Below are 21,351 nucleotides of genomic sequence, written 5' to 3'. Positions count from 1 at the left end.
TGTACACGTCAAAATATGGAATTCTCTTGTGCGGTTTCGGTGACTCACCTCTGACACAGGTTCCGAAATCGATCCCAGCTCCCGCCAAATGGGCTTTGTAGTGGACAAACACCATGTACATGAGTCTTCTCGGGGTTCTTCCACATTACCATCCATTTTATCACCGCCGTCTTCCTTAGCCTTGGTGCATCATAAGACATTAAACTAAATTTAAAAATAACAAAAAAGAAAAAAAAAAGTCTCAAGATAATCTGTTAAGTCCCCATCCGCGTTTCATGGGGCACATACTTTAGACCATTGACAATCGCCTCGATTTTTATTACTAGAAAAAGGGAAGTAAACAATTTTGTAGAAAGATAAAGAGGTGGGTAATTCTATATAACATAGAGTAGGAATAAAATCCATCCCCTATTATAATCAAGATTCAGATTTCTGAGCCAACAGTTCAGATTGACGATTCCTTTAGTTTTCTTCAAAATACGCCAGGCAGACAAGCTCTAGAGCCAGAGATAAAAAGCGCCTTTATTAATCCTCCAGGTGACACTTCTGTAAAGGCGTCTTCTTCCTTGTACTATACGTCGACTTCGAAACTTTTTTTGTATGGTGATGCAACATACATAGGTAAGTAGCTGGTGCTACTGTGGTTCACTAGGACCCTCTGGTGGGCGATTGGTGAACAAGAAGACGCCTTTAAAGTAGTGTCACCTATAGGTGACGCTAGGCGGTGACCTTTTAATAAAAAAGATTTTTTTTTTTAAATTTTCATTTCCAGTTGCCAATTTGCTTTCTCACAATAGTTTTTACAATTGAAGGGCCTTTGTAACATACGATAATAGTACTATACGTCTCACACTCCACCACATACGAAAGAATTCGAGAGATTCACGATCTAATTGCCGTTAGTGTTGAAAAGATAGAAGTATATCTTTAGTAATTTCCCTTTGAAAATGAAGCGTTTTGGATTTGTAATTAACTGACACGTGGAGAAAGACATGTTATTATTAGTACACATTTAATACGGGAATGTGTAGTACAAAGACAAAGGGAATATAGTCATATTGTTTTTTATTCCAGACTAGCTAAAATACTCTTTGTTTGAACGGGGAGAATTAGATTCATTAAGTATATATTTCAGTGTCCTCTCTCCCTTAGGATACTCATATCAATGAAAGTGTAATAATAACACTTCCATAAGATATTCTGTTTTTGGCATAAGTTTTAAACCCCTTCTCTCTTAAGATACTCTTTTTAAGTAAAGTTACATGATAATATACCAGCTTGAAGTAGATACTACTGCTGACGATGTATTCAGCACTCTTCAAGTGATGGTAAATAATGAAAATAAAATGGCCAAGTGTCTGCACTGAATATGTTTACTGTTTTCCTGATTTCTTTTTATTTATTTATTTATTTCAGTGTAAAAATATTAACAATGTCACACTTGCTGCAACATGGTCAGAATCGGGCAGTGTTCATATTTGGAATTTGAGTACGCCGCTTCAAGCACTAGAAGATCCTCAGCTCTTAGCTGCATATAAAAACAAAAAGAATATTAAACCAATGTTTACATTTAAAGGACATCAGACAGAAGGATTCGCAGTTGATTGGAGTACAGCGGAACCAGGTTCGTGTTACGTTAAGTGAATATATATATATAGAGTAATTGATAAAGTGCATTATAAATTTACAAAAATTGAACTTAGCCAATAGTATGTGAATAACTGTAATTATAGAAATTCTTCGGGTTTAGCTTTCTGACTCTCTTAAGTTTATCTGCAGATTGTTCCTTAGACACTTGAACACAAAAACAGTTTTGTAATTGACTGAGATCAAATTTCAATACTGTTGTAAAAATTAACGTATAAGAAATTAACGTATTATAAGGAACAGCCTACCGTCCTTTGGAAAAAAAATACTATTAACAGTATAGAAAGAAAACAAAGTGTTGAATGTTGTTCGTTGAAATTTAACATCCCGTTTTTAGCAGCGAGGCTATATAAGATGTGAACCTACAGTTTAAGGTGGACACTAAACCACCGTAATACGTTTCAATTCATTAATGCTGCTCCCCTGGGAGCCGAATCCGGGAGGCGTACATCAAAGGTGCACGCACTAACCACTAGACAGCAGAGAGGACTGGGTGGAGAATATTGTTAAGGGGATAGTTATAAAGGATTTATTCAATTCTTAAATGCTTGCCGGTTTGATTCTATGTGTTCTTAAAAACCTGTTAGTCAATTGGAAAGTACTGAGTAATGAACCCTACGTTGAAAGAAGCAGTATTAAAAGCATACAGGCAAGCGAAAAGAAATAATTATATATTAAACCTTCCTTGATATTCCAAGTACATGTAGTGTATACTGCCAAAGAGCCTAGTTTAAATAGCATAGTTCAAAATTGGTACCATCACAATCAATCAATCATTTTTCAATTAAAGACTTCCTGATTGCAATTCCTTTTTTAGGAAGTAACTAAACCTATAATTTAATTAGATTAATTTACTATCTAGCTAGGGTTACTGCACGTCCATTTTGACTGGGACAGACTCGATTTTTGAAGACTTTCCGTGGTGTCCTCGCTAGTGTACATTTCGTCCCAGTTTTAATCGTAACAGTCTTTTCTTTCCTTTTTGTGTGCTCTATCCTCATTGCAGTGTTTTCAAATATTTTCACAAACTCTGTTCAAATCAATTAATTAACTTTTGTCCATGATTGTATTTTTAGTTCATTACTCTTCAAATGTTCAAAGAACAGTGCAAAGAAACTTTGAATATTTCAAAACTCAATTGTGATTAATTGATGCATTCTTTATCTGTAAAAAACTGTTATGTTATTCTGTCTTTAAATTTGTTTCCAAGTCATCGTATAAGTTCATGCATTGACAAATATGACGAAAAAAAAAAAAATATATTTGTAGCTACACGTACTTACGTTTTCGCCACGAGTACAGTAAGTGCATGTGATCTTAGTACAAGTCGAGAAACAAAAGAACTACTTCGATTTCGTAAGTCGGTAGTAGTTGCGACAAAAATCTCAAAAACATCATATCAATACTTTTAGAGCTAATATCACAATTAGAGAAACATATAAGTGTATCATCTACTGGGCGTCTATTTAACAATCATCTGTAAGTCTAAGATATGTACTTGTATCGTTGTCAATGTCTGATCATAAGTCAGTGCTTAGGAAGTTTCAACAAGCACAAATAAACATAAAATTACACATTAAAATCCTTCCCTTAAAACTCTATTCTTTCATTTCACCATAAACAAAATATTCATGAATATTGGTGTACAAATTAGATACCTAAATTTCTAAGAAAAGTTGGTTATTGCTATGATTAGAATACCTCTCGTGTATGTCCCATTTTATGTTAATCATAGGTAACATATAGCATAATCATAATATTATACTTTTAAATTACTTATATAGCCTTAATTTGCAATATACTTGAGTATTGGTAAAGCGCATTAACACGGCATACAGTTCATATATAATCTTTGGATCTAAGAAGATGTGTTCCTTCCCAATCATCATTACAGATACATCCAACAGGAATGGGGAAAAAAAATGGTTCTTGTTTTGGTTAAGCAATTTCTACTGATGGAAGGAGTGAAAGTAATCCTTTCACCACAGTGTTGCAGAAATATGGTAATCTTATATCTGTCAATTACTTTAACTGTTTGTTCGAATCACAAAAGTGTTTCGTATCATCCCAGTTTGATCATTGGTCGAGATACAAAACCTTAGATGAAACCGAAGGAGTAGTTCGGACCCTAATTGTTTGCGAAAGTCCGGGTCTTACATAGTTTCGAAGCTGAAAAATGTCAATCCGTTCCTAAAAAAAATGTATAATTAAACTTCGTTGTATATCGTGAAAAAAAAAAAAAAAAGTAAAAATAATTTATTTTAATGTTACATTTCCAGGGGTACTAGCGACTGGCGACTGTAAGCGTAATATTCATATTTGGCGTCCCCAACAAAGTGGTGGCTGGCATGTGGACCAGAGACCTTTGATTGGCCATCAAGACTCAGTGGAAGATCTGCAGTGGTCACCAAATGAGCCTAATGTCTTGGCGTCATGTTCAGTAGATAGGAGGTTGGTTTGTTAACTATATTCTTGCGGTATTACTAACGTTTACAATATATGTGGGGCCATCAAATGAAAAGGTTCGTTTCCATAGAAAGATTTTATTGTAGAAGTTGGCTACATAAACTCGCTACATACTGTAAGGCATTTATCTCACTTAAATATCAGCTGAAGAGTGTCTTAGTAAAAGTAGTCCTTAAAGCTGGGAAGCAAACTGTTCTGCATAGCAGCCTGCAGGTCTGTATCCGAGTTATAACGGTGTCCTCTGAGGTATTCCTTGATTTGGCAAAAAATCCGAAAATCACATTGCTCAAGCCAGGACTGTAAACAGGATGGTCGATCATTTCCCAACTGATGAAATCTCTCCTTATATTTCATCTCATCTTATATTAAAATCCAGGTAGAAAATTTTGCCGAATTAGAAAACTGACTTTTCATATGTAACGTGAATAGTGTGTGGATTTACTTGCAGTACAAGAAAAGTCATGACGGTAGTACACTGGTACTCCCAGTGACATAGCTTGGATATTTTAGTTGCAGAAACATGATCAAATCATTCTTGACCTCTTAACTATTTTTTAAGAAATTATCAGTATTAGATATGAGAGAACTAGCTGTAGTAAGCATCAATCAGAGAGAAGTTTGGAGGGTGTTTGCCAATAAATAAAGTACACCTAGTAAGAAAACTGAAATGCCTTAAAATGGTATTTTGTCCAATGTAAATTTAGAAATGAATTCTAATGCAGAGTGAAAAAAGTGAGTGACTGAACTGGGACTCAAACCCGGGACCTCTGACATACCGTGCCGATGCGTTACTCTCGAGGTCGGTGCTCTCATCTCGGAATATGTGGGTTGTATCACAGACCCCTCTGTGATTGGACAGTCCTCCATATACCGAGCACCTTATGACGGTTGTAATTTCATACGGGTGGCCGGACTGGGTGGAGTAGTGATTGACGCATCAGCACGGTATGCTGCAGGTTTCGGGTTCGAGTCCGGGTCCAGTCAGTCGTTTTTTCACTCTTTGCGTTGGAATTCGCATCTATAGAGAATTTGGTGTGTAAAATAAAAAATCGGTTGTTTCCATCTCTCATTAGTATATGTAAATTTAGGAAGTGTGTGTGTGTTTGTGTGAGAGAGAGAGAGAGAGGATATTGCTCAGTATCGTACACAGGTGTAGGATACGGGAAAATATATAAAGGATTGATATAATTCGATGCAATACTTACCTAAATGATCTTGTATGAATTCCAACACATACGTACTCACACCCGTAATTTACGTCGATTATTTTCACAGTAAATGTCATCACTAAAAGTTTACTCAGTAATAGGTGATCTATATTTTTAGGGCTTTTGGGGGAAAATTACACACAGTGTCTGAAATACATTCAGTATACTATTGTAAATCTTTTAATTCAAACATTATGCACATACAACAATATTTTGCACGATTTAATACTTCCTATTTACGGAAACTATATTTCTAAACTTTGCTGCGAAATCAAACAGAATTATCGATCGTACGGATTCAATTAACACTACTTTCTTCAACTGAACATCAATTTTTATATTATTTTCCGCAAGAAATCCACCAAAAATCTCATCAATAAACAAATAGAAACTACACTGCGATGCCGATTTTCGAAAAACTATATAGCAATCATTTTTTGAAATCTCGAGATTTCCTCCCAACTCACTGACAGAAATTTTCACTGCTAGATGATACTGGATCCGGTTTAATTGCCGGGTATGCAGACCATCACACAAGATCAACCCCCAGAGCCTTCCCCGCCACACTAGCTGGCCTCGATTCCTAGAAAGTTCGATTACAGAATCTCGAGACCTGTCATCTTCAAACTTGATCAATTGTCTCTGTAGCCATTTCACTATTAAGTGTTCTGTTACCCTTGAGATAAATTCCGATCATGTATCGATTTCGAGGATGCGTGCCATAATATTTACGTGGTGGTGATAATTCACATAGTTTATAACATTGTGTACGTTAACCTTTTATATTTGTGTGAAAAATTGTTATTTGTTGAATTTGTGTTAATTCTTTTTTTTTTTTTCTTCTTTTCAATAGTATTCGCATATGGGACACAAGAGCAGCACCAAACAAAGCATGTATGCTTACGGCAAGTAATGCACACGAAAGCGACATTAATGTGATCAACTGGAACCGGAATGATCCGTTTATTGTATCTGGAGGAGATGACGGACGATTGTTGATTTGGGATTTACGGTTGTTTCAGGTAACATAGACCTTTCAAATTGTTCATACTACCGTGCAGATTGTGACATTATTTGATTTATGTATAGCATGTCAACCAACCGGTAACACAATGAAATCTCTCAACAGCGGATACCTCCATAATACGGACAAACTTTTTTTGTCTTGTCAAAAATGTATGCATTATTATGAGATAATACCCTCTTATTTATGGATACTCTCAGATACGGACACAGTCGTCTTTTACCTCAAATGTTTTAGAAATCAACTCATAATGGACAGGATTATTCTCAGCTCAAATGTATTTAGCACAGAAAATACTTCTACAGTTTCAAAATGACTGAAAATACTTTTGAAATTGAATCTTTCAACAGATCCAGCAGTTAGAACTAAATTTTGGTCAGAAACTTGTGTCCGCAGGATTACACAGCTATTGCAGACTTTTCCCCAAGAAAATTATAAACCTTATTTCTGTGTACATTTTCAATATTTACAAATGATATTGGATGTTCGTATTGTGCTATTTTTACTTTTAACACAGGCAGTAAGCAAATTAAGTTATTTTTATGCAAGTATGACTTGTGTTTGAGAAGAAAATTATTACACAAGGATTATATTTTGCAGTAACGACCATATAAACACATCCTGCAGGAATACTTTTCCGTTTTTACAGACACTCGTCATCTCCCCAGTAATTCGAACATTGAATACAATATGTCGACATTACCCCATATTTACTGTGTACTGCGTACATTTACATGAGCTGTAAGTATTCTAAATTTGTATAACCTCTCTGCAATAGACACCTCTCATGTACGAGCAAATATCATGTTTCATCAGTGTTGACCATTGAGAGGTTTCACTGTATTATTGATTTTTATTTCTTGTTTATAGGATCAATTTTGCAAGTATTGAGATCAGCAGTCTATTCCAAAAGTTCAAAGCGTAATGTGAATTTGAAAGTCGTACCGAAAGTAGTGCAAAGTCCTTCATTGTTTGGTTATTAATCAACATATTCCTTCAAACTTTGTATAGTGATGGAGTAAGGCTTCACGTGTACAGGTATTACATTTTTTTTTCTTTCATTGGAGGTATTGTGCAGTTAAGGCAAGCTAGCGTCCAAGTAATAGCTGTACGTGCTGTAAACAAAACAAAGGGAAAGGTTGTTTGTCAATCACTGGGGTGTTCTTTCCTCTGTTCCTGGGCAACCAAGGTCACTGACCGCGTTGTTGCTAGTGGTTGAATATTGAATCTTGTCAAAAAATTCCAAGTACCATTAACTTTGTTATTTAAAAATCATATGTTACAAATAATCCTGTTATTGCATTTATAGAATTATGACTTGTTAAACGTTGTAAGTTTGTCACCAGAGCTGCTATGTCTGTTATTGAAGAGCGTTAGGCAACAGCGCCTCTAACGCTTCACGTATTCTGTTCAATTGTCAGATGTTAACTTTCCGCAACTGCTTAGTGATGAGTATGAGCAAAGTGCTGCCATAGAGATTTTGATGAAGGAGGTGTGACCTGGCCGAGATCCACAGCTAAGTATAAAAGGTATATGGGAGCAAACAATCGACCAGAGCAATGTGCAGAGATGGATGAAGACGTTTGAAGCAGGAAAAGCCAATATGAACGACAAATCACTTAACTAAGAAACCATCCACTGTGAACACTGATGCAAATCTCACGAGACTTGAATTAACTCACGGAGACAAACGAATACAGATCCGAGAGTGTAGTGCACAATTCAACTGTAGTCATAATACTATACAAACGTTCATTAATAATTTAGAATATCATAAAATGTGTTCGAAACAAAGTCCCTAGGCAGCTGACATTTGGTTTTAAGGGCAGACAGGGGAGGTCTGACCTGAACTTTTCTAGGCGTTTGGAGCAAATAAAGATATTCTTGGTCAGTATGGTGAGGGGAGATGAAACGTGGGTTGATGTGCGTAATTCAGAAACTAAAGCTTAGTCCTCCGAGAAATGTCAGGTCTAGGAAATTTAAAAGTCAATGTTGTGCACAAAAACTCACGGTAACTGTCGGTAACGATTTGAGCCGTACATTGTGGTACTTTATGAAGCTAAACAAATCTTTAAGAAGAAGAGACAAGCTAGAAACCTTCAGGGCAGCTACATTCAGCATGACATTGCACCGACGTAAGTTTCGCAGACGTTCTGCAAATAGGGTTTGTCACTGGTACCTGATCCACCATACAGCTCGAATCTGGCGCACTCTGACTTCCATCTGTGCAGCTCTTTGAAAAACAGTCTTCGAGAATATCGATTTGGTGACGTAGATGACGTGATTGGAAGTCCATACCTCAATTTTGCCAAATTAGATTTCAGTTTGATTCAGTGATGACGCAAATGTACCACTGTGATTGGAGACTATGTTGATTAATGTAATTTTCTTCAAGAACCCCTTTGGTACCATGAAAAGTTTAAATAACTTATGTTGATCAATAACAAAACTATAACGAGCCGTAGCATTATATTCAATACAGTCCCCATAACATTTCATTAACAGAAAACAATAATTTTGAGTACGTCCATCTCGTCAAATGTTCAGAATCCTAGAGGCCATACCGTTCAACACTGTTCAAATATCAAACTTCTTTAGGATTTTTTTCTCGAATTTTTCTCATACCCAATAAGTAAGGAGAATTTACTGAAAGGTGAAAAGTGAAAATTGCGATCCTCCGAAAGCTGTTCTTTAGATTTTGAGATGTTATTGGTACCTTTTTTTTTTAATCCCCAAAAGTTCAGAAACTTTGAACTGAGGTTAGATCAATACGATTTCTGCTATATTCTTATGTATTTATTATACTGTTTTGAATTCAATAAACATTTAGTAATTAAGATTCATGAAGATGCTTAGCGGGATATCTAGATATGAAAACATCGTCGTAATAAATATTTAATGTTAGAGAACTAACGATGAATAGGATATCGTAAGTAAACCGCAGAAAGGTTCAAAAATAAATATGCAGTTCATTCATTTTATGAACCTTTAATCGTAAAATTATAAATACTACAGAAGGCATCGTACCCGATGCAGTGAGCCCTTGATTTTTTTTGGCTACATGAGAAAAGGAAAGCACAGCAGAAGACCTAAATAGAGAATTTTTGTACTTTCCTTCCTATTATATTAACTTGTAATTTGATTGCATGTAATTTCAGATTTATTGACAGGTGGGAGACAAAATTTATAATGTCTGTTCTTCCTTTTTCATTTCGATGTAGAAAGGATCACCTGTAGCTACATTCAAACATCATACGGATTCTGTAACCACCGTTGAATGGCATCCAACAGACGCATCAGTGTTTGCATCCGGTGGAAGTGATGACCAAATCGTTTTGTGGGATCTCGCCGTTGAGAAGGATACAGCAGAAGGTGGTCAAGCTGATATTAAGGTATTACATAGCTTCTTCCTCTTCTAAGCGTCTGAAGGAAAAGTAAAATTTTGAGCGTAGTCCCAGTATGAGCACGTGTGAGTGAAATTTTAATTAACACGTTTCCTCGCGTATTTAGCGCACCTTGATTTTTGAAGGATTATTTTCTATTTTCGTTTTGCTCCGTATATTTTATGCACATTTTGTTATTAATTTAGTGTGGTATGAATTTTTTTTCCTCAAATACTTGTCTATTGTTTTTTTATCTTAATAAAAAAACAGAGTGTGATACGATTTTTGTTAAAAGAGACTACAAAAATGCGTATATATACACACAGGGATTTATTTATTATGTAGCCAAAATCCACTGGTGTAATCCTCTCATCTAAATAAATAAAAAAAGCCTATATGGACAAAGGGCGAAAACCGCGTTGTTTTGAAGTCACGCGATGCCGAAAACGAGGAAAGTGTAACTTTGAGGCTGCCTAGCTCGAAAACTATAAGACATATTAAAGGCGGTTAAAGGAATATCACAGGAGCAAGTACACTATCTATCTAAATATAGTTGAGTCAAATTACCAAAAAGTAAGGAACAAATTAGTAACAAGCTAAAAATTGGTACAGATGTTGGAAATGACGTTCTAAACAACATACTAAAAGTCCCCTGAAATCCCACGTGACCTTCGCCGCCATATTGGAAAATGGTCGCTGGAAGTGTCAAATGAACAATACCCAGATAAAAATAGCAATATTTTTTGTTATGGTTGAACATAAAGAGATAAAATTAATGTCGTTTTATAGAACATAGATAACACAATATTTTTTTATAGAGAAACAATTGTTTATAAAACACATATTTTTAGAAATATTTATCTCTAAATTCTCAAATTCCGAAAACTACCATGAAATTGATTTAAAATTTTATTGAACTTAGAAGGTAATTATTAACAAGTTAAAATTTGACATATATGTTGGTAAGGATTATTTAAATGACATACTAAAATCCCACAACTTCTTCGTCCGCCATATTGGAAAATGTCCAAATATCCGAAGTAATTGATAGATGATATTTTGTAAACTGAAATACAAAATCTAGACCGGGCTAAATATTTCAGAAACTGTAAATGCAGTCAATCCGGAGTCAATTGGGATCAATGTTGGTGCGAGGGGGGAAACATTATGACGTGTTTAAGGTTGTCGTCCGCCATCTTGGAATCAACTCGTTTATCTTAAATGGCAACATGGTCGTATGACATATTAAACATCATTCTCGTTCGAAGAGAAACCCAACGCTAAGGTTATTTTTCCAAAATCTGCGATAGTTTTGAAGTTGTGAATATATTTAGGATATCTCATGTGTGAATTGCTCTGAAATGTGCTGTGCAAAGTTTCAAATTGAAGGATACAGTTAAATTAAAAAACAAACTTTGTAACATCTCACACTACGTATTCTTTAATAACCAGGAAAAGAAAGAGCTAACACACACAAGATAATTACAATCACATAACATGTTGAGCATGCCCACCATTCTGTTCTGTGCGTATCCTTAACCATGTGACCCAGTGCTTGTGCACTTTGCGAAGCATAGTTGATGATATTTGTTCACAGGCCGTAATGATTCTCCTTTTCAGGTAGTCAACGTCACTAAATTTACATTTGTAGACAATAGCTTTGATATGCACTCCCAAAGATAAAATTCCAACGGAGTTAGGTCGGGGGACCTTGCTGGCCACTCAATTGCTCCATGCCGACCTATCCAGCAACTGGGGAAGTGTTCATTGAGCCATCGATTACATTATGACCATAATGCGGCGGTGCCCCATCTTGTGGCCAATATTGATGAAATCACCCTTCCTCGTTCAACAAAAGTGGCATAACAGTGTTTTCAAGCATACCTCCATATTGTGCAGCATCCAAGGTCCTATCAATGAAAACAGGCCCAATAGGTCCGATCAATTAAAACAGGTCCATTAAGTTTTTCGCCCCATTTCACAACACGCCATTACCTTACCTGCACCTATCGATAGCAGCAAAACTACTATGTTTGGGAAGAACACGATGTGGAAAATATTCATGATATAGTCGTTGTACTTCATGTCGGTTCCCATAAAAACGACCATACATAAGATGCATATCAGTCATTTCATTAAATGTATACGCCTACATTGATCCCATTTGAGTAATACCACACAAGAGACGAACATACACTAAAACATCTATCGTTACGCACTACATCATGTGTTCTATTCAACTAAACTGCGTACGAGAATTACAGCAAAATCGAACACGCCCACTAGAGGACGACACCAGTTACATCTATTCAGATTTAACACGTGCAGGTGTGTGCACCAAATACAAAAATAGCATTTTTTTTTTAAACCAAATACAAGGTATGTTTACTATGTTTATGATCTCTATACATAAATTGCTTAATGTACTTTTTCCTTTGTTATTCAGAGTTCAATGAGGTTTCGGAATCCGTAAGTCGGTTTTATTTGAGCTGAAAAAGAAATAGTGTAGAATCTAATGGTCTTAACGTGTTAGAAAATGTATCCGTTTAAAGAAATGAAACCTCAGAAAACGAGACAATGGGACTTTTTTTTTTTTTTTTCTAAAGGCGATAATTTGCATTCAGACCTAACCGTACTCCCACAAAAATGCTAATATCTCGTCTTCGTCTCATTTCACTTACTCCCTTTTCCTCTTCAGGATGTCTATCGGTCACGAAAGTCACGAATGTCACGAAAACGGTCATGAAAGTCACGAAATTTAGCGTTTGGGTCACGATTTTTTTTAAAAAAAACTGTGCAAATGTAAGTACAGATTGGAAAATTTTGTTCTATAAAACGTAAGAATTCACCACCAAAAATGTCTATGGTCGGCTTTAGACGCTACCAAATCGCAAGCAAAATACGTTTCTATCGCATGGATGAAAATTCGGCTAATTCGCACCCGAATTCGCTCTTGAGAATGTTAGGAAATTTTATGATTTGGTAAAGAAAAGGTCACGAAAAAGTTACGAAATTTCAGTTTGGAATTTTAGTAGACACCCTGCTCTTATTTTCCTATTTTATAGGTGATTCCGTAATCATTCACATTCAATATTCACTTAACTCCTGAACCTTACGGATAGAAACTGAGACATTAAATACAAGCTTTCTCTTCTTTCCATTTACACCGTTCTAGATTGTATTTACATACTCACACAAGTAGAATCAGCTGTCATCTTAAATACGCTATTTTAGTTTATTCTTAATGATTTTTCCATGCTCATTTTGGTCCGCCTACACGTACTACACGTACATACTCTGTTAACATAAATGTAACATTCATCTGAACTGCAGAACCTACGCTCTTCGCTAACTAGTTTTTGAATTCTTTGCCCTGATGTCCGTTTTGACAACATTTCGAATTTCAATATCTCTTAAATAATTTGCGTGACGTTTTTCTTGCTTAGATGACCGTCATCAAATGATATTTAACGTTCGAACTAGGTTTGCAAGTGTTATCAACCACTTTTCTTTGACGTTATACTCTGTTATGTGTGGTTGCATAATTGCAGATATTAAAATTAGTGAAAATGAGAAATTTACAAATGATAATACTCATGTACATGGCACAACAGTTAAGTAAATCGATAATTAGACAGTTTCTATCAAAACATATCTTCTTTTTTCCTATCCGTACTTAAATCAGGGTTCCGATACCCCAGCTCCTTCTATAAAATTCGTTGCACCGGTACGACCTAACTCTAAAACATGGCTATTTAGATAGATAGTGTACTAGTTCCTGTGATATTTGTTGAACCGCCTTTAATATATCGTATGGTTTTCGAGCTAGGCAACCTCAAAGTTACACTTTCCTCATTTTTGGAACGCGGTTTTCGCCCTATGTGCATATGGACTTTTTTAATTGTTCAGGTGAGTTCACCAGTGGATTTTCGTTACATAATGAATATATATATATATATATATATATATATATATATATATATAAAGATATGAAAAATGGAAATTATTGGTTTTTAATTTAAAATTTTGGAATTTTCCAGTCGCACTACCTGTTTGCCTTCGCACTGGTAAGGTGCCCTATGTTATGTGATAAAGCCACTTTGCCAGTTCACCGGGCTGTTCTCCTGGGGCCTCATACCAATAATACTTGGAAATTTTAAGTTCTCTCGCACAACAGTGTGCCCGTACTCGTTTCCCGTGTCATTTTGCGTACAATGTTTTTTTTTTTAAATCACGTCTTTACTCAATAAAGTTAGCCTATGTCTCCAGATTGAGACACTCGATGTGTAAGTACAGAGTGGGTCATTTATTTTGATACGCTCTTGTAACTTTTTAAACTTTTAAATAGAAAACATTGAAATTTTGTATTAGGCAAATATTGGCAGGAGAATAGTGTTTGGCATACTCTGTGCTACCTCAAGGTTAACAGTGTTGCCAACTCAACATAAAGTTGTAGTTTTTTCAAATGTTACTACGTCATGTTGTTACATATTTCAAATCTACATGTGAAAGGGAAACATACAATGCTACACTTGAATTGCAGTGTTGCAAACTAAGGATGCTAACGTATCACAAAATTCATATTTTGGTGGCTTCTATAGCAATAATATCGCAAATGAGACAGACGTAGACATACGCACCCAAAATACTTTAGTGCCTAATAATATGATCACAATATGATGGATTTCCAATGAATACGAAGGAATTGAGAATTTGACTTCTTACAAACGCTTTTATTTGGAAAAACTGCTTAGGTAAGTACCTAATCCAATTCCATAAATGATCACATTTCTGTTGACAGCAATTTGATAATTTTAAACCCTTCTCGAGATACAGTAAAAATGTTAAACTGTGTAACACTGCTTAAAATCATGTAATTCCGAGAACTTATTGTAATCACACCTATCAAAAAGTATTGCTATAACGTTATAGAAGCAAAGTAAATCAAAAATTGTTTTAAAAAGTTCCCACAAACACGCCATTTTAAACAATATATCAAATTTTACCTTTTTTTTTATATCTCCCGCATGGTTTGAAATATCAAATTGAAGAAAACCGTATAATGACCTTTATGTTTATTGAAAACCACGTACATAATTGGATATGATACTTATCTAAATACTTTCTCGAAATAAAGTCCTTTGAAAAAGTCAAATTTTCACTTCCTTGTAACATTCTTTCCAGTTGTTTGAAATACGTCATATGATGACCGTAGTATTTGACATTAAGATACTTTGGATATGCATTATTGTCCGTCTCCCTTGCATTGTAATATTACAACAATACTTTTTGGTAGGTCAAATTACTCAAAGTTTTCGGAATGACAATTTTAAGCATATCTCCATAACAGTTTGAGATACCAAATTAGTGCAAACGGCATTGTAATCCTTAAGTCTATTGAGAACCATTTATGCATACATATTATCTAAGCAGTTTTTCGAAATAAAGGCTTTTAAAACAAGTCAAATTTTCAATCCCTCGTAACCAGGGGCGGCGATTGGGGGGGGGGGCAAGAGGGGGCAGTTGCCCACTCCTTTTTTAAGTGACCCCTTAATGTGTATATATTCATTTAAAATGTGAAGTTTTTGTATGTATTACTGCTTCATAGAAAAAATGGTGCCATGTAATATTTGCCGTTCCGTGAGTACGTATTGATTATTTGTCTTCCCGTGAAGTTAAGAAAGCTATAGGAATTGCGTTTTAGTTGCAATTCAGAGCAATTAATATTGCAATTGCATATTTCTTTAAATGTCGTAGCATATGCTTGTAGTATTTACTGTCTTTCATTTTCTAAGAGTAATAATATACATTTAATGGCATGTGTGAATTTAAAAATATAAGTTGTTCATTAATCTCCAGTTTCAATATAACCTACAAAACAAGTCTTATTATCAGGGTTGGCTGATTTAAACGAAGGTGGTTTAAACCAGCTGGTTTTAAAAAAACTTATTTAAACCAAAAAAGAAAGAGAACGAAAAAATGTTTTAAATCGTGTGAACTTCATGATGATGCTTCCACATATGAACCGCATTAATTTTATCTCCTTGTCACCTTTTAATCAAAGTGTTCCATGTTCAATTCTCGGTCGAACCACAACCCTTCTTTCAAGTGTAAACAAAGTAGCAGTTCGGATATCACTTTAAGCGTAAGTATTCTCCTTAATAACCTCGGTATTACGTAAGGCAGTTACGTCTAAATATACGAAATGGAACCAAATTGTATATTTCTGCTTGCCTTAATGCCTGTTGTTTTATAAAGAAGAAAATGTTGGTTAAATATATTGATAGACATTGGCAAAATTTATCGACTGCCTACGTAGCTTCCAACATTAGCTTGGATTGGACTTTGTTTTAATTTTATTGAATGATATTTAGAAACTAAATTTGTAATTTAATACTCTCAGTTTTAGCCAACTGATTATGATACGTTAACCTTAAAATTTTACATGCAAAGCAATAACGGAATTTGCTTTGCATTTTAAAGTGCTAACAGGATTTTCACAATGGCTAAGGCGGGAGTTCCCCGATACATATATATATGTAATTCTGTATAATGGTTCCACCTGGTGCAACTGTTTATCTTTTGTCCTAAAATGACTCTTAACAATTATATTAACAAATATGTAAAGATCAGAACAGCGTATTTTTATCAGGAGTCCTTCATGAGTGAGTCGACAGACTCATCGCATTTGTAGTCAGTTAGTCCCGGTTTCGAGTTCAAATGGAGGACAATTTCTCTCGGATGTAAGCTGGGAAGCGGTTTGGATTCCGCTTTAAGCTTATGTGATCCCTTCCAGCATAACCCTGTTGTCACATAGTAACACCAAGGCAAAATAAACTTATTTCTGTCCATATGTAATATAAATATATAGAGCAAATTATTTAAACCAAAAAAATCATGGTTTTTGCCAACCCTGCTTAATATTCATTGCTGTGATTAATATTCTTTCTATTTATTTGTTTTGCAAATTTGTTATTAAACAAAGGGCTAGTACCTATTTGCGTTGCTCTTGTCAATTAACTTAATAAATTATGAAATACGGTATAAGGTGTTTTAACTGAAGAGAATAATATCCTATTAGTTGTACAACCTTCCGTGAAACACAGTGTTAGAAATAACAGGAAAACTAACATTGACTTACAAATATACAGATCATGTCTTGCTCCCCACACTTTTATGTCCAATCGTCGCCACTATTCTTAACTTCGTTCGTATTCATTTGAAATCCTTCATATCATGATTATAGTATTAGGCACTCAAATACTTTGGTTGTGAATTCCTCGTCTATCTCACTTTAATATTAATGCTGTAGAGGCCCAAAAATTTGGATTGGATGATACTCTTGCGTCCTTAGTTTGCAACATTGAAAATACGAATTTTGCCCAGTGGGCGACCCATCAGATTACATAAAAATCACAATGTGGTAACGTGAGTCACCACGCGGTTCCCAAAGTAAAGATACATATGAGTTTTATATTTGGGCTGTGAGGTCTTGGGCTTAAAACTAGCGTGAGTTAAACTCAACTTGTATGACAGTTAATGTGTCAATACTTAAGAGATGAAAAGATCTTATCTTGTATACAAGGAGAAAATTACTGTTGATTTATTTATATCTCCGTTCAGTATGGATCTGAAACATTATTGGGAAATTATGTTTGACTAATATTTGGCCTGTTGTACTTTCAGGATGTTCCTCCCCAGCTGTTGTTCATTCATCAAGGCCAAGAAGATATAAAAGAATTGCATTGGCATCCGCAGATCCCTGGCCTCGTTATTAGTACTGCTCACAGTGGATTCAATGTCTTTAAGACTATCAGCGTATAATATATGTATATTTGCTTAGTTTAAGAGCCAGAATGTCGTGATAAGAATTGCAAGAGGAAAACTGTATTTTAAGTTGCGATAGTGCTTTTAATTATTATTATTATAGCAAAGTGCAAAATTAATTTCAATAATTGATATAATTTCAGTCGAAGCGTGCGACAATATCAAACAAAAGTCACCGTAATGAACTACAAATTGTAGCTATGAAAATATTTTTGCATTATGTTTATTTCAATTTGCGAAAAAATAAATGTTTTAATTAGTCGGCCTTTATACTAATGAAATAAGGAAATAACCGATTTTTTATTTTACACACCAAATCATCTATAGGTGCGAATTCTAACGAAAAGAGTGAAAAAGTGACTGACTGGACTAGAACCCAGGACCTCCGGCATGCCGTGCCAATGCATTAACCACTACGCACAGTATGCTGAAGATCCCGGGTTCGAGTCCTGGTTCAGTCAGTAACTTTTTCATTCTTTACGTTAGTCGGCTTTTGTTTATCACAATTGCCAACAATTCGAGATCGTTGCCCAAGTTTAGTCCTTTTTGAATTTTGCTAAACAAAAATGTTAAAATAAATTTGATGATTTTCGTAAAACTCAAGTTTCAACTTTTCCCTGGAAAAGGATCAGTTAGGGTTTCACTGCTTTCATCGATTCCAATAAAACAAAAGAACTTTTGTCTACAAGACGTATATTAGTAGTGTAGATAATCAAAATGGTTATCAGAAGATAGTTTACGTAATGTATTAGTGATTTTCTTTTTTGTATAAATTGTGGTAATCCAGAATGAATTTTGATGAAAATATAGTAGAATGTATTCCAAAATTTGGAGAAAACATTAAAGCAGCAATATATGTAAAGTAAGTCATCATTTGTTGAATATGTTTGTCGCTGATGTAACATTATAGAAAATGTTTCGTTCTGTTATTAAGAAATAGTTGAAACCTCTTGTTAAAAGCACTCTTTTCTTTTGGAGTTCTATTCGGGGTATATCTGGTTCTTAAAGAAACCTTTCTATAAGTTGTTTTATACGAAAGAACGTTGCTAATAAAGGATATTTTTATTATAAAAAGTAGTATTGTTTACTGTTTTGTTTTACAAAGTTCGTTTCCTGACTACTGGATTCTAACCTGCATTTAAAGAAGTGACAGCTAGAGTCTGTCGTCTCTAATTGTGACCGAATTTTGGATAGTACTGTCCTGGTATTATGATGTAGATTTATTATTTGCGGTTTTAGTATTGAATTTGCATAGCTGTAAGTCTACCACAGTTCCATTGTATGAAAAGAAACTCACTTGTCATTTACTGACTTGTTAGAACGCTTACATTAGGTATCTTTATTCATTTCATTTCGAAAAACTACTTAGGTAAGATGTTTTTGGGTTTGCATGCCACAATTATGAACCGAGGCTATGGGAGACGACGATGATGAAATGGATAATGGTGAATGTAAAAGGAAACGGAAGAACCACGAGAAAACCCACGCATACGATGTTAGTCCACCAGAAAGCCCACTTGGCGGGAGCTAGGATCGAATGCGTAGGTGTCACACTCAATCACGTTAATTGTTCTCAATAGATGTGAAGAACATGAAGTTTACAGTAATTATATCTCCAACTGTTCTTGCCTGAGATCATTGGTAAAGTTTACAACACTGCTTAAAATTATGTAATTGTGAGAACTTGTAATAATCATTTTTAAAAATTACCATAAATACGTCATTCTAAGCAGTGTAGCAATCTCTACATGTGTTTTTCATAGAACGGTTTAAATATATTGACAGAATTATGATTTTTATGTCTTTGAGTAATATCTACATAAGCACTTTTTCGAGATCTGTTTTATCATGGTCATATTATTTAATACTAAAATACTTTAATATGCATTTACACCGTTCCTCTTATTTGCGTTATTACTGATGTAGAGTCTTAACAATTTTATACTATAGCATCCTGAGTTTGTAACATTGAATAATAAGTGTAGTATTGTAAGTTTTCGTTTAATATGCACATTTAAATAAATACAATTTTTGTTAGGTTGGGAACACTATTTGTGTTAGTATTTCAAATAATGTCTCCGTGTCGGTATTTGCATCATAGAAACTTTTGGCGTTTTTTATGTATTTAAAATTTACAAGAACATTTCAAGATATATGGACCACCGTGTATATTTTGAGGAAGGATCTTTGCTGCACTGACGTCCAGAAGTGGATATATGACATGTATTTACGTTCTAAAAGGTCCGATTTTAACACATTTTATATAAAGTATTTCAGAACTGTGTTACTTTCAATGCGCAGAAACTTCCCGAACATCTTATTGAATCGCCAATTATAAGAGGAAATAAGAAAAGATTTGTAACAAAGTATTCGCGTTATAAAAGTGCTAAAATGCGGGTTAATGAAGTTGTCCCGTTGTCAAATTTTGAAGTCGACAGAAAGTGGTGTCTATTATATATTTTACGAAATTCTTATACGGATGGAAGAACACGTCCAACGGTTGTATGAGTGATGTGCAACCATCAGGGATAAGGAATCGGGTAAGTTCAACATTATCCGATTTCTTCACCAACTCTTCATCATCATCGTTAAACACCCTCTTTTTCTCTGTTTCTTTTGGTGCTGAATCCAATGCTAGCAATCATTTTCAGCAATTGAATTCACCAAATCGGAATGTTCCTTTGTCAGAACTGCTGTCCGCAACCATATTTACATCATCAAAACTAGCATATTTTGTTGTTATTGGTCTTCATGTTGTTATTACACAGAAAAATCAAAACTGTAAATGAAATAACAGGAATGTTATAGTGGTGAAATCTAATGCTATTCACAGTGGTGTGTATTTAAGAGGGGGCTTTCGGGCTTAAGCCTCCTCCCGTCCGAAACTTTAAGTAAACGAAGTATCTTGCAGAATTTTCACATTTCCAGGTACATAGTTAGCAAAGCCCCTCCATCCCTGAAACAAAATACGCCAGTGGCTCTTCACTCTATACTAAGGTTTATCCTTGCGAAATGCTGAATATCGGGCAGATCATGGAACGTTTTAGAAAAAAGTAATATTTTCTAATAGCGAGATGATAAACATAGGTAGAAATAAACGGGCGAATTATGTTTTCTGAGTACCTTCATCTCTACAATGAAACGGAATACTTTTAAGGAGCGACGTGAAATCCAATCTTTGCACACTAAGGTGACCCAAATAAGTAATAGTTGATATTATCTAATAGTATCACTGACGGACAGATGCGTGTATGTATCAAAGTTCTGAAAATATTTAGGCATATTTAATGTTGTTGAACGAGTAAGTGTGTTTCGTATGTTCTAGTTTTTAAGTAAGTTTCAACTGAAGTAAAATGATTTTTAATAAAAGGCCGAAAACGTACCATTTCCATCAAGAATGGGAACACGGCTTCTTCTTTGTTATGTCAAAGAATAAATGTGCGTGTTTGGTGTGGAACGCTTGTACTGTTGTCACAAAGAAAGGTACTTTGGAAAGGCATTACTCCCATTTTTTTTCTTACTTCGAAATAAAGCCGTGCCATTTTTCAAGTACAAAATAAAAGTTTAGTAGCATAATTAAGTATATTGTAAATAATACAGGGTAATTAAGAAAACGGGAAATTTTGAAAATTTAAAAAAAAAAAATCATGAAAACTTTTTTTTTTTTTTTTTTTTTTTTTTTTTTTAATTTATCTCACTTAATAGTAAAAACATTACCATTTTAGAATACACAGAGTACAATGTATTGTTTTGAGATATCTTGCAGATGAGCTGCTTCTCTACGCAAACATTTATG

General features: G+C 34.7%; 1 protein-coding gene across 1 annotated transcript in view; it reads left to right on the top strand.

Moving 5' to 3' along the window:
* l(2)09851 (WD repeat-containing protein 1 l(2)09851) overlaps positions 1–18,632 on the top strand; it is a 35,854-nt gene extending 17,222 nt beyond the window's left edge. Inside the window, exons 4-8 of the mRNA XM_081750918.1 lie at positions 1,417–1,624; positions 3,927–4,098; positions 6,175–6,343; positions 9,567–9,737; positions 17,415–18,632. Coding sequence (XP_081607044.1) covers positions 1,417–1,624; positions 3,927–4,098; positions 6,175–6,343; positions 9,567–9,737; positions 17,415–17,552 — 858 coding nt within the window. The 3' untranslated portion in view covers positions 17,553–18,632. The remainder of the gene's footprint in view (positions 1–1,416; positions 1,625–3,926; positions 4,099–6,174; positions 6,344–9,566; positions 9,738–17,414) is intronic.
* Positions 18,633–21,351: the final 2,719 nt, after the last annotated feature.

The sequence above is a fragment of the Thermobia domestica genome, chromosome 3, assembly GCF_964235325.1.
Source record: "Thermobia domestica chromosome 3, izTheDome1.hap1.1, whole genome shotgun sequence".
Lineage (NCBI taxonomy): Eukaryota > Metazoa > Arthropoda > Insecta > Zygentoma > Lepismatidae > Thermobia > Thermobia domestica.
Note: the sequence above shows the minus strand (reverse complement) of the source record. Positions and strands in the feature narration are given on the sequence as shown.